The sequence below is a fragment of the Peromyscus maniculatus genome, chromosome 3, assembly GCF_049852395.1.
Source record: "Peromyscus maniculatus bairdii isolate BWxNUB_F1_BW_parent chromosome 3, HU_Pman_BW_mat_3.1, whole genome shotgun sequence".
Taxonomy (NCBI): domain Eukaryota; kingdom Metazoa; phylum Chordata; class Mammalia; order Rodentia; family Cricetidae; genus Peromyscus; species Peromyscus maniculatus.
In genome coordinates, this window is record NC_134854.1 from 52,357,810 (window position 1) to 52,370,281 (window position 12,472).

Here is a 12,472-nt window from a genome sequence, read left to right on the forward strand (position 1 = left end):
AACGCCATCAAACCACCCCATGCCCAAGAAAACCACAGTTAACAAATGGGCCCTGGAGAAACCAGATGGAAGAGTGTTTGTTAGAGCCTCTCTGGGGAGGCAGAGGGCTGTGGAGCTTAGTGAGTAAGACTGTAGATGCTTTGGCCTTAGGCAAGCAAGCAACTCAAGCCTTCCTTGTCTACAGTTCCTTTACGTGTAGTCATGCTGTGAGGACTGGAAAGGTAACACTCAGACAGCGCTTGGAATGGTAGTTGATCTATATCCAGTGGTTGTCACCTTATTTGGTCATCAGTGTTGTAATGGAAAAGGAGGTTTTTGGTTTTTTCACATACAGCATTTACTCTCAAGTCAGGGGAGATAAAGAAGTCATGGGAAGTTTATTGGAGGAGATGGATTTTGACCTTGGTCTTGAAGGATGAAATTGACTGAGATTAGCAAATGGAAATCAGAACCATATTCCAGACAGGATCCTACAGGCATGGGGTCAGAAGCTTGCATCTGATCCTCTGGCTGTATTTTCTCCTTTGTGGCTCATTTCTATACTTCTTAGCTCCTTATTTCCTTTCATCATTTTAAAATGATGAAAATCATCTATTGCCATGACAACACAATACAGTCGTGAGCTCTTGCTGCTTTGCTTCTTATTCCGAAGTGGTATCTGTCAAGGCCATTTGAGCAAATATTTCTCATTTCCCTCCTATCGCTGTCTCTCTCACTTCCATTAACCAGCTCAGAATGGGATTGATAAGCTGTCAATAAAAATTAGAGACAATGGTAGAATAAATCCCAGTAGTGTCGACATATAGGAGCCTCAAGAACTCGCAGTGGCAATCTCAAATGTGTGCTTGGTTTTTAAAGTGAACCATTTAGCAGCTTCCCATTGTTCTCTAATCTGAATAGTATATTTACGTGGAGCACAGACATTTCTAGCAGTAGACAAGATTAGAAACAGAGCTATCAAACTAATTCACCTTTCCCAAACCTGTCATATATACAGCCAAGAAGATACAACATTAAGCTGTGCCGTGTGGTTTTGCTTGTTAGTCATGGGGCTTCCCAGATACAGACAAAGGGATGAGCCTCATGGAAGAGTGTGGGGAGCTCTTCCCTCCCCCTCCTCCACAGATAACAAGACACTGACATGCACCACTCACTGCCTGCCAGCTGCCTTTTGTGAACCTGACCCTAACCTCACAGGTGACCCAGCCACGATCTCACAGGACTCTGCCCAGAACTTCAGCGGCAGTGTACTAATTCATGAGGTAGTTCACTGTGCCTTCAGAAAGTTCGAATGGTTAGAAAAGACAACCACATTGAGCTAGAGATTCTTTAGAATTGTCAGATCTGAGTTAGGAATTCCAAATGGGCACAATTTAGATTGTGTTTGAGGTGAGATGACAGTCTGGTCAAAACCAGCGTGTGCTGCTCCCCTTGGTCACTTTGTGAGTAGCTGATAGCCTGAGGAGGGAGGCTCAGCAGAACTGGCCATCACCACGCTTATGTGTAAGGTCCTTTCAAGAAGGAGATTTGTCTTCTCTTGACGTGAATAGTAGGCTGGATTTTATCTTGACTGTCTTTCGTAATAAAATCTTTCAGAGATATTCAAAATGGGTCCTTTCATACCGCAAGTAATCTCTCCCACTTCCCCTAGTAATTTCAGAGTGAGTTGGAGTTAGATGGATGGTACAAGGCCATGGTTCCTCGGGGCCTATCTCTAAAGGGACAGCAGAGCCAGAGCTAGAATGGCCTTTGCAGGGACATGTTGGGAGCCAACCTCGAGCTTTGCATGAGTCCACCACCTTACAGATCATGCCTCTGCAGCAGAACATAGCCCCATTTCAGGAGATGGCAAGAGGAGCCTCAGTGTTGGGTTAATCAAGTACAAGTGACAGTGACCGAAGTCCTAAGTGAGGAACAGAGCAGCATGCCTCCTGCATCCCCTTGGGAACATGCCTGGAGTGAATGCCCGGCTCCATCCTTGGTCCTGGAAGCACTTTGTACCTATGCAGGTAGGAAGGATACCCCCAACAACAGGACATCAGTGTTTGCCCGGAGGCCAGCGGCTTCCTTTGACCACTCCTACCACAGAAAGAGCAGCAGGTCCCCCTTGTTCCTCAGCTTTCCACACTGACTCCCACATCTCCATTGCTCTCCCCCACTCTCCAGACGCAGGGACCTCTTCCTAGGGACTCACTTTCTAAGTCTTGCAGCAGGTCACAGTTGCTCGTGGGCCCTGAGAGCTGCTGGGGCAGTGCTGCTAGAGGGCCGAAGGCTATGTCCGGTGAGCTTTGGTTGTGGAGAAGCCGGTGGCTTTTTACAATTAGAGAAATCCATATACTGTGCAGTTCACCGGGGACATTGCAAGTAGTTTTTATAGTAAAACATGAAATTTGCCATTTTAACCATTTGGGGGCACTGGTTGTCACCATTATCTATTTCTAAAAATTTTCTATCATTCCAGTCCAATATTCTATATCCATTAAATAAGTTTACATTTTTTCTCTGCTCACCCCCTAGATCTCTGTATCTGTAATCTATTTCCTTTTTGTATGAGTTTACCTATTCTAGACATTTTGTGTGTTGAATCATGCAGAATTTGTTTCTGGCTTATGTGATCCTTTCAGGGTTCGTCAATGTTGTAGTGTACATCAGAACTTCACTCAAGGGGCTGGAAAGATAGTTGAACAGTTCAGAGCACATACTGCCCTTCAGTGGACCTCTGCTCTATCCCCAGAACCTGTATCAGGTGTTGGCCATGCTTACATTGCTGTGCTCTCTTGGGTGTTGTGAGCAGCACTGCTGTGGACATTGAGATGATAATCACTGTTTGATCCCATCTCCACTTCCTTTGATAATATGTCTAGAATAGAATTGCTGTGATAACTCTGGGTTTAAACCATTACAAGTGAGGAATTGGGTCTTCACTAGTTAAAATGGACCTGGGTCTGTTCATGTGAAGAGCTGCAAATATATGTGAAAGCTCATTCCTCAACTTCTTTTGGGTTTTTAACAGTTATCATCTGGAAGACTCGTGTGACAGTTAATCATAGATGGCTTTGTGACTCCATTATTCTAACTGGTTATTTTAAAACTTTTACTATTTAACTTGTCGTGTTGTTATACGGTCTCCCACTGAGCTTTTCGTCTTCTCGAAGACAGAGGCATGTTTCTATTTCTTTGTGCAGCTCTTCCCTACGGCCCTGACTAGAGTGCCACGATTCCAAATCACTGATGTGTCAGTTCTTTCCTGCCACTCTTGTGGCTCGGCACAGACTAGAGAAGAACTTCTTCAGCAAGCCCTTCCCTAACTCTCTGTGCCGGATGAGGGTTGTGCAGAGCTTGCTTTCCTGTGCTATCTCAGGTAGCATAGCTGAGGAGACCACAAGTTGAATATCCTTTACCCAAAAGGCTTGGGACAGCAGGCATGGTCTGCATGCCTTTAATCCTAGCACTCAGAAGGCAGTCTGGACTGCCGAGTGGAACCCTGTCTTTAAAAAAGGCTTGGGACAGGACCTGCACAGCTCTAAGCAGATGGGGCCCCAACACTGACAGAGAAGTGGACCCAAGCCCCTCTCCCTAACTCAGAAGCTGTTTCCACTTGATAACCACTCAGAGGAAGAATGAGTTCTCCAATGGCTGTGCAAACAGTCTCGCTGGCCATACAAACCACACTGACGGGGAGGTCCCATGCCCAGCACTTGGTGGCCAGCACTAAACACACTCAGTGGACTTCTATCGCATAGTGCTGTCTCTAGGCTTTTTTTTTTTTTTTTACCTTGTAAGTCTTTTGCTAATATATTATGGTTTCTAATTTTGTATTTTTGTGGGATTTCTGGGGAGGAGGAACGTATCTCTGCATCTGTATGTGTTTCTTATGGAGTTTTTGGGGAGGGGGCTCTTCCCCCCCACACACTTTTTTGTTTAGTCCTATTCTGATTTGTTTGTGTGGTTTGGTTTGGTTCTTGGTTTTTAGTTGTCTAATGAGAAAGACAGAAAAGGTTTGAATTTGTATGAGTAAAGTGGTGGGGAGTATCTGGAAGAAGTTGGGGGAGCAAAAAACATGATCAGAATATATTATATAAAAAAATCTATTTTCAATAAAAATTAAAATTATTTTTTTTAAATATTTGAGCCCAAAAACATTTCAAATTTAAATTTTCCCATGCGCATATCTTCCAAAGGGAATTTTACACAATTATTTTTAGTATGCCTGTCATATCAGGTCAGACATGGGATTTCCCACTTGTGATACCATGTCAACACTCAAACATTTTTAGATTGGGGAGCATTTTTTAAATTTTGAATTAGGGAAGCTCTCCTATACAATAACAGTGATAGTTCACCTGATGAACTACTTACATGTGTCATGCAGTGTTATTGTCTCACCAAGTCCCAGAACAGCCTGACACAAGTTCTGTGGTTACCCATATTATTGCAGTGCAGACAACTAAATTCCTCAGAAATCGATGCTTCCCAGGACCCTGTCACCAGCACATACTAAAGGTAAACATCTGATTGAAAGCCCCACCAGGGGCCTCTGTCCTAAACCAGAAGAACAGGGTGTGTGGCCACGAGAGGAATAGCCCAGCCTGGCTTCACCAGGGCTGGGTCTCAGGAGAAGGGCCAGGTCCCCTGGCACCTTCACCCCACTGCCCGTCGTCCAGCCGCTGTAGGTCTACAGCCCTGCTGACCCTCTACTAGCTGTGCTTGAAAGTGCTCGCTTCCCTACTCTCCCTCAAGTGATAGAAACTTACATCATTGGAAAGTGCCTGGCTTGGGTCTGTGGCATTAGTCAAGACTCCTGGGATAGGAAGGTCATTGGGAACCCTATCAGATTCTATAAATACTGGGTTTTTTTCTCATATCAGATTAGCTGGAAAGTGGCCATCTTGTCTAGGCAATTGTTATTTCTTAAAAATAACTGATCTGTGTACAAAAATAGAAGAACATCCATTTTTAAAACCTTGCATAATATGCAGTAAGTTACACATCTGTCATCCCAGCAGCCTATCACCAAGCCACAGGCAGATGGAATCAGTTCCTAGAGGAACCACAGGAGCATAAACCTCTGAAAAGCAAGTGCTGGCCAAGAGCCACACTAAGCCAGCTCTTCCCTGTTCCCAGTTAGAAAATGAAGACGTGGGCTTGGGATCCACTCCCTAGTGGCATTAGCACACAAGAGACTTGCCTTTAGTACTCAAGACAGTACTGTCTCCTAACTTGGCCCAGAGGATAGGAACTCTGCAGGAAGGCCAGGCCATCCCTAAAAATGGGCACCCAGGGGTTCTAGGTGGCCTGAACACAATCACCCAAATCCAGCTCAATTTCTATTTCTCAGGGTTTCTGAATGATGATGCTAAGATCTTCAGAGCCTCACTCCTTCTATTCCTCCACCAGCATCACTGGATACCTCCTCCCTTCCTGCTTACACTCTGCTGATTCTCACAGGCCCAGAGCCCAGATTCTGGGCCATTTCCCTTCCAAGCTGGTCCTCTGCCTGCCTAGTTCATTCAGGTTATGTTTCCTTGCTTAGACAGACTCCACTTCTAGTGGTCAAAGGGGTTGCCACCAAACTCTACTGAATCTGCCACATGGGGACAGCCCAAGCCTATCTGATGGTCTCACTCGGCGTCAGTGTGCCCAGTGCCAGGCCCAGGCCTGCTCTGCCGGCCCCCCATGCGCTTGGGTGCTGGTTGTCTCCCCTCACAGCCAGCCCACAGTTCTACCTTCTCCTTTAACTTTGCAGCACAGTCTCCAAGCAAAGGAAAAACGTCATCAGCTGTGTCACAGTCCACGACTCCCCCTACTCGGACTCCTCCAGCAACACCAGCCCCTACTCGGTGCAGCAGCGGACAGGGCACAGCGGCGCCAGCGCCTTGGACACTAAGGGGGGCCTCGAGAGTCACTGTCCTGGCAACCCCCGCACCATCATCGTACCCCCTCTGAAGACCCAGGCCAGTGAAGTGTTGGTAGAAGGTGACAGCCTGGGGCCAGGTAACCTGGGACCACAGCGAACCCATAGCATCTCTGCTTTTCTTGTTTTCTGCTATTACAAATGCTAGTCCTAGTGAAACAGGAAGTACCTAATTATTTCAGATGATCTGTGTTGCACACAAGGTTCTGTTCAAGCAGCCACAGTGAGAGTCTGCCTGTACCGTACACTACCATCATAGTCTATAGAGAACATTTTCCTTGTGAAATTCTGGAAGCATGGCTGTCCTCATGGTGGCTCTGCTTCTGTCATTTCTGTCATTTCCTGTCAACTGGTTTGGGCATTGCTGACATCTTCCTAGGGCCCACTGGAGAGTGGGTGTCCTGTGGAGGAAGCACTTCCTCGGGGTTGCCATATGGGAGTCATGGACCTTTATCAGAACTTTTTCTTGGGCACAGAGATGTGAGCTGAGCACATATCTCTCAGCTTTGTTTAAAGAACTAACATTCTATCAGGCTTATTGTGAAAATTGAGCCCTAGCAGGAAGCTGGTGAGCTGAGCCTTCAGAATCCGCACAGTTGTTGTTCATCATGGTCTTACTCAGCAACATCTCTTCAGCATTTCCTTCACTTAGGCTCACATAGAAGAACTGGGAGCAGACTAAGCCAAAAGTGTCTGCATGTCCTGTCACATGCTGTCATCAGCCACAGTCAGGCCAGGGAGCGTCTTCATGTCCAGAAGGGACACACTGTCAAGCTTTGTCTAAACGTGAGAGGCTACCTCCTGTCTGTCACCTGACATGGCAACAGGAGACACCTGAGGTTACCTTGGAAGATGAGGATTCTTCTTTGCTGGTTACAGCTTTGCCAGGCCTGGAAGATACAGGCTGCTGAGGTACAGAGTAGAATTCAAGATGAGATCTCTAGGGACTTTTCCAGTCCCCTGGTGCAGCCAGCCTGTGACCAGCCCCCCTTTTTCACACCAAGAACTCTGCCTGAAAGGAAATGGAAACCAGCTTGGGCTTCTTTCTTCCTCACCATCTGACTAGGGGTGACCCATGTGTGGTATGCTCACAGGCCTTCTTGCCAAGCACTCTCCATGACCATGACTTTAAAGGTATCCCAGCTACCTTCTTCAGAAGACAGGCTCGGTAAATACATCTGCCTGGCACCCTGCCACTGCTGCTCATTTTTATATCCTAGCTGCTCCCACAGCCTATGGAGTTGATGCTAGTTACAGAGTTGATGCTCTAGGGCTGAGAAGCAGAGTGTGGGGCCCAGAGTGCCCTGGCTAAGAAATAACATGAGGGGATATGCATATGGAATGAACCCTACAAGGACTCTCTAATCAACTAGTCTTCATAGTAACTCTAGAGCTACTATGATTTCCAAACGAAGGAACTGCAAGAGCATAGGGGTTCTCAGAATAGCCCAGGGCCATGCAGCTGGCCTCTCACGATCTGCTGCTGGAGCTTACCCGTGCTCTAGCACATTTGTGCACACACTGCTTGAATGAGGATCTGTTCCCTCATGGCCACAGAATCTACATTAGGATAGTGATGGCCCCCTGCCACCTCATTCACCTCTGCCAAGGAAATCACTCCCTGAATCTCTTGACCCCTTCAGGACCTTCCCGCATTCAGGGCTCTTCCACTCGGACAGCTTGATCAGCTCAGACACGGTCTCCTCACCTTGTCATCACAATAAAGGTACTAGGTGAACACCAGACTCCTTCCAATGTTGACATTTAGCAGACCCAAGCTGTAGATTCCTGGAACTAATTGATTCTACCTCTAACATAATCCCTACAAAGTTCCTAGGATGCTGAACTAGAGCAGAGATCTGCCCCTATCTCTCAATCCCAGCACACAAGCTCCTGGTGCCCAAGAGAAAAGGCAGCTCTGTTGACAGCCAAGGCATGCGGCTTTGTTTGACCCCATAGCTAGTCCTCAAAGACCCAGGTTTGGGCTGGGCTTGGAGAATCTCACTGGTTTAGCTTGGGCACTGAGTCCTAAACGTCGTCTGCTCCACTAGCGCCTGGCTGCCTCTGGATTCCTGGGAAGCTCAGTACACCAAGTCCCAGGCACCTCCTGAGGGACTTTGATGCCGTGGGTAGGTGGGAGAAACCTTGGGTGCCATTGCACAGTTAGATTTAGGGACCTCTTTCTGGGACCCACCATCTCCCTCCCAGAAAATCAGATCTTCCTTTGCTTGAGGCTGGGAGTCTCTTGAGAGGTAGGATGGTCCCTCTGCCTTCTGCACATGCCACAATCTGCTGTCCCCAGGTTTCCAGTTTCCATTTGTCCTTCTCCTGGAACCAGTGCCTTTGATGGAACTCTTCTGCCATCATTGGTGGTCCACAACACTGACTTCATTGCCCTGGAATTTGTCAGTCCAGCCCAAGTCATTCAAAGGCCCCATCTTTTCTTATACATGTTCCTTAATGTGTAGTGCCATCTGTCCTAAGAATGAGGTAGAGACCTGTATCTTAGTCAATTCCAGAAACTTGGTAAAGGAAATGAATCATTAACTACAAGACACAATGTGACAGTGCTCAGATGTACTTGGACTGGTGGAGATGGGGAGGCTTACTGCCCCTCTCTCCCCCCTTGAGCAAAGCCCTCCTCAGACTTGTTAAGAGAATCAGCACCACCTTTGTGCACATGTCTCATGCAGCCCCTCTCCCAGCTGGCATCACATTCCTGCCTAGACTGGACTTGGTTGGCCTGGGGCCGTGGGAGGCAGGCAGTCCTTCAGCCTCCAAACCAAAGCCTTGTCTTCTCAACTAGTTCTTCTGTGTTCTTTAGCTCTCAAGAGCACAGTTAACATGTTAGCTGTGGCTTTGAAACCAGATAACACCAGCAATACAATTCACAGGCTGCTTCTGTTCCTGCAGGCACTCTGATAGAACACAGAGGATGTGTCTGGGACCTTCTCCCACCCATGTTTGCCTAGGCTCTGCAGGTTTACACAAGACACGCAGGTTTACATCCTCTCACAACTGTCTGTCTGCTTATGGTTGGCTCTTGGGTATTGTTCAATAAAGAGGCTATAGCTGAGCCAGGTGTGGTGATGCACATCTGTAATGCCAGTGCAGAAGAAGCAGAGACAGGAAGATCCCCAGTTTGAGGGCGGCCTGGGTTACTTGAGACCCTATCAAAAATAAAAGGGGAGAGGAAACGGTTATGACCTGTCCATTTAGGTGCTCTTCTTTGCAAAGCATCACTTACTTTATTCAGGGGTTGAAGGTCTCACCCCTGCCCAGCTAGACAGTTCAGGCCTTTCCTACCCAACCATTAGTACCTCCCTGCATGCCCTGCCTCTGCCTCTTGCTTTTATGCTCTGTGATGCCTCCTGATTACCACTCTCACCCCATCTGTTCCTGGGTGGTACATGGTCACAGTGTCTGGCAGACAGCATGTACTTAGAACATACTGGTTAAAACAGCAGGCTCTAATAAAGCTCTGGGATCCCTTAGAGCCATCTAATATGGGTGTTGTCTTTCTCAATCTCCTACCCACTGAGGCTGTGGTCTTCCCACCCAGCAGCAACATCCAGAATACTAGAATGCAGACACTCATGCCAACCCCAGCTACAAGGCTGTACTCACACTGACCCAAGTATAGAGCTGAATCCTGGCTGGACAGAGTCTCTACATTGTCAGTAACATAGGAACAGTTGTTAATGTCAGCCATATTGGGTTCTCAGGCCATTCCCTAGGAGAGCTAGTCTCATCCTGCCTTGGGTCAGGAAAACTGCAGGGTTATTGTAGCTTCTGCTGTTCATCCTAGTTGTTTGTTAGGTCCAACCACTGGCATGATCACATCTGATCCTCTTGGCTACCTGGGAGGGAACCAAGCAAGCCTTCTTCCTTCCACAGACCTCCCAGGTATTGCTATGCACTTTCCCTAGCGGACCAGTGTGGGGCCCAGCTTGGACCTGTGCCTTTACCCTTGAATTTGTTACTCATATATCCCTCGTTTGCAGCTCCAATCCACCATGTAGCCAAGGGCTAGAGCCCAGCTGCCTCTCCAGAGTCAATGTGAATGCCTGACCAGGTTCAGAGACTGAGTGGTTTATGTCTGGGCAGTCTCAGGAACATGTCCTTCCTAGAAGGCCACTCTTTACAAGGGGAGGGAACGCATCTGCTAGACAGCCAAGGACATGCCACCTACCTATGACCTGTTCATCTTCCCACAGCAGTCAGTACCAGTCACCATTCATCCTCCTTCAAGTCCAAGTCCTCCAGCACCGTGACCTCCACCAGTGGCCACTCTTCAGGGAGCTCATCAGGAGCCATCGCCTACCGGCAGCAGCGGCCAGGCCCCCATTTCCAGCAGCAGCAGCCCCTCAATCTCAGCCAGGTAAACCCCGACAGCCACAATAGGCAGTGCCCTAAGGGGCCTTGATGGCTTATTCCTATGCTTAGACCAACCCTGGGAAAGGTGGTATCACTGGTTTGCAAAGAGCCAGCCCAAAGTCAAGTGATAGAGTAGTTAGTGACGTGGTGCCAGAGCTGACCTGCTGATCAGAGGGCCACATGGGCCCAACAAAGGGTGGGCATAGTGTCCTGCCATTGCTTTGGGTCCACAGGCTAGCCTCACTGCAGGGGGTCCTCACGGTCAGCACCCAGACCCATGGAGAGAGTACCCTGGGACTTGCACACACTCTCCAGTCATTTGGACTCTCTACAGGAGAGAGGGCTCTTTGGTTGGACTGGTTCTGGAAGTCGTCCCCAGTTTAGATTTCACAGCATGTGGGAAAGCAGTTACTACTCAGAGAGGGATCACTCCAGCCGAGCATCCCACTGGCTTTGCTCTGGACTGGCCAGATATCACCCTCGTCTGGTGACTAGCCAGTCAGACATTACTTTCTCAATCCACACAAATTTTTTTGCTCTCTGCTTTTGAAGGGAAATGGGTGTGGTCACTCTGGCTTCCCATTCCGTCTCCCATAGTTTCCCTCTTCCCCTAACACAGTCCCTCTGCTGCTTTTCTTCTCAGGCTCAACAGCACATGGCTGCAGACCGCACTGGGAGTCACCGTCGACAGCAGGCCTACATCACTCCTACCATGGCCCAGGCTCCTTACACCTTCCCGCACAACAGCCCCAGCCATGGCACTGTACACCCCCACCTGGCTGCAGCTGCCCACCTTCCCACCCAGCCTCACCTCTACACCTATACAGCGCCCACAGCCCTAGGCTCCACCGGCACCGTAGCCCACCTGGTGGCATCCCAAGGCTCAGCACGCCACACTGTGCAGCACACTGCCTATCCAGCCAGCATCGTCCACCAAGTTCCCGTGAGCATGGGGCCCCGGGTCCTACCCTCACCCACCATCCACCCCAGTCAGTATCCGGCCCAGTTTGCCCACCAGACCTATATCAGCGCCTCACCAGCCTCCACCGTCTACACTGGATACCCACTGAGTCCTGCCAAGGTCAACCAATACCCTTACATCTAAACACTGGAGAGGGCCCGCAGGGCGCGGGGTGGAGGAGCTCCCAGCAGACCTGGGGAGCTGGGGTTTTATACTGCAGGTGCCGCACACAGACAATGCAAATGGGGCAGGGAGGGGGGCAGCTGGGGGGGGACTTGAACTAGACGGGGAGGACTTAGGGCAGAGAAGAGAACGTTTTAAAGGAAGGGATTATGGAGTGGGAAATCTATGCTTTTTATTTTAAAAAAGAAAAAGGAAAAAAAAGAAAAAGAAAAATGTTAGTAACAAAAGAGGAAAAAAAGAAAAAAACACAGCTCACAAACCCATTCTGCACCAAACTGGAAAGGAAAAGAAGAGCTACAGGAAGATTCTGGAAGCAAGGGGCCCCAGTTTTTGAAGAACTTTATGAACTTTTTAAAGATTATTTTCATATGGCAGCAAGTGACATTGAAGAATTTGCTGTCAGGGACACCTGATACAGAAATCCAATAGATTTTTAATTAATTGAACATGAAAATTAGGGATTTTTCCAGAACTCCAAAAGGGTCAGCACCCCTTTCAAATGTCAGGCCATGGCCTGAGGAGGCTCATATTTGGGGATTGGTCTGGGGTTGACAAAGCCCAGTTCTGGCTCATTAGTCAGGAATAGTGGGGTCAGCCAGACTGATGGAAAGAAGACCCCTCAGGAGAGGGGTGGGTTTCCTCTTTTGGGGCATTCTGGATAAATCTCTAAGCAATGTTATTCCTCAGATGTCATTAATAATGTGTGTTGCAGTCTTTGATTTTTTTCTTTTCTGAGACTTTTTTTTTCTCTTTGAATCTACCCCTAGTCGTGTACATAGGGCTAGTGGTCGTCACGGACACCCTCGTAGAATGTAGCACTCTGCACCCTTGTTTCCTACCTTGTGTTCAACTCCAGTGATACCAATAGACTATTCCTCAATATAATTGCACAAAAAAGTGATATAACATAGGCATGGAACCAATGTGGTGGTCTAGGTGAACGAGTGAGTGTGCATGAGTGTGCACGTGTGGGTGTGAGCAGGGCTGCCACCCTCCCTGTGTGTCCCTTGGCACCGCCGTCACAGCCCTTGCAGTCT

The 12,472-nt window shown here is 48.3% G+C and overlaps 1 protein-coding gene across 7 annotated transcripts in view; it reads left to right on the top strand.

Moving 5' to 3' along the window:
* The window catches only part of Hipk2 (homeodomain interacting protein kinase 2), a 180,809-nt gene extending 169,099 nt beyond the window's left edge, over positions 1-11,710 (top strand). For 4 of the 7 annotated variants that reach the window (XM_006990416.3, XM_006990411.3, XM_042273074.2 and 1 more), the window contains exons 13-15: positions 5,747-5,994; positions 10,132-10,295; positions 10,935-11,710. In XM_006990416.3, coding sequence (XP_006990478.1) covers positions 5,747-5,994; positions 10,132-10,295; positions 10,935-11,396 — 874 coding nt within the window. In that variant the 3' untranslated portion in view covers positions 11,397-11,710. The remainder of the gene's footprint in view (positions 1-5,746; positions 5,995-10,131; positions 10,296-10,934) is intronic. The other 3 variants (XM_076566460.1, XM_042273075.2, XM_042273076.2) reach the window with 1 other exon arrangement.
* Positions 11,711-12,472: the final 762 nt, after the last annotated feature.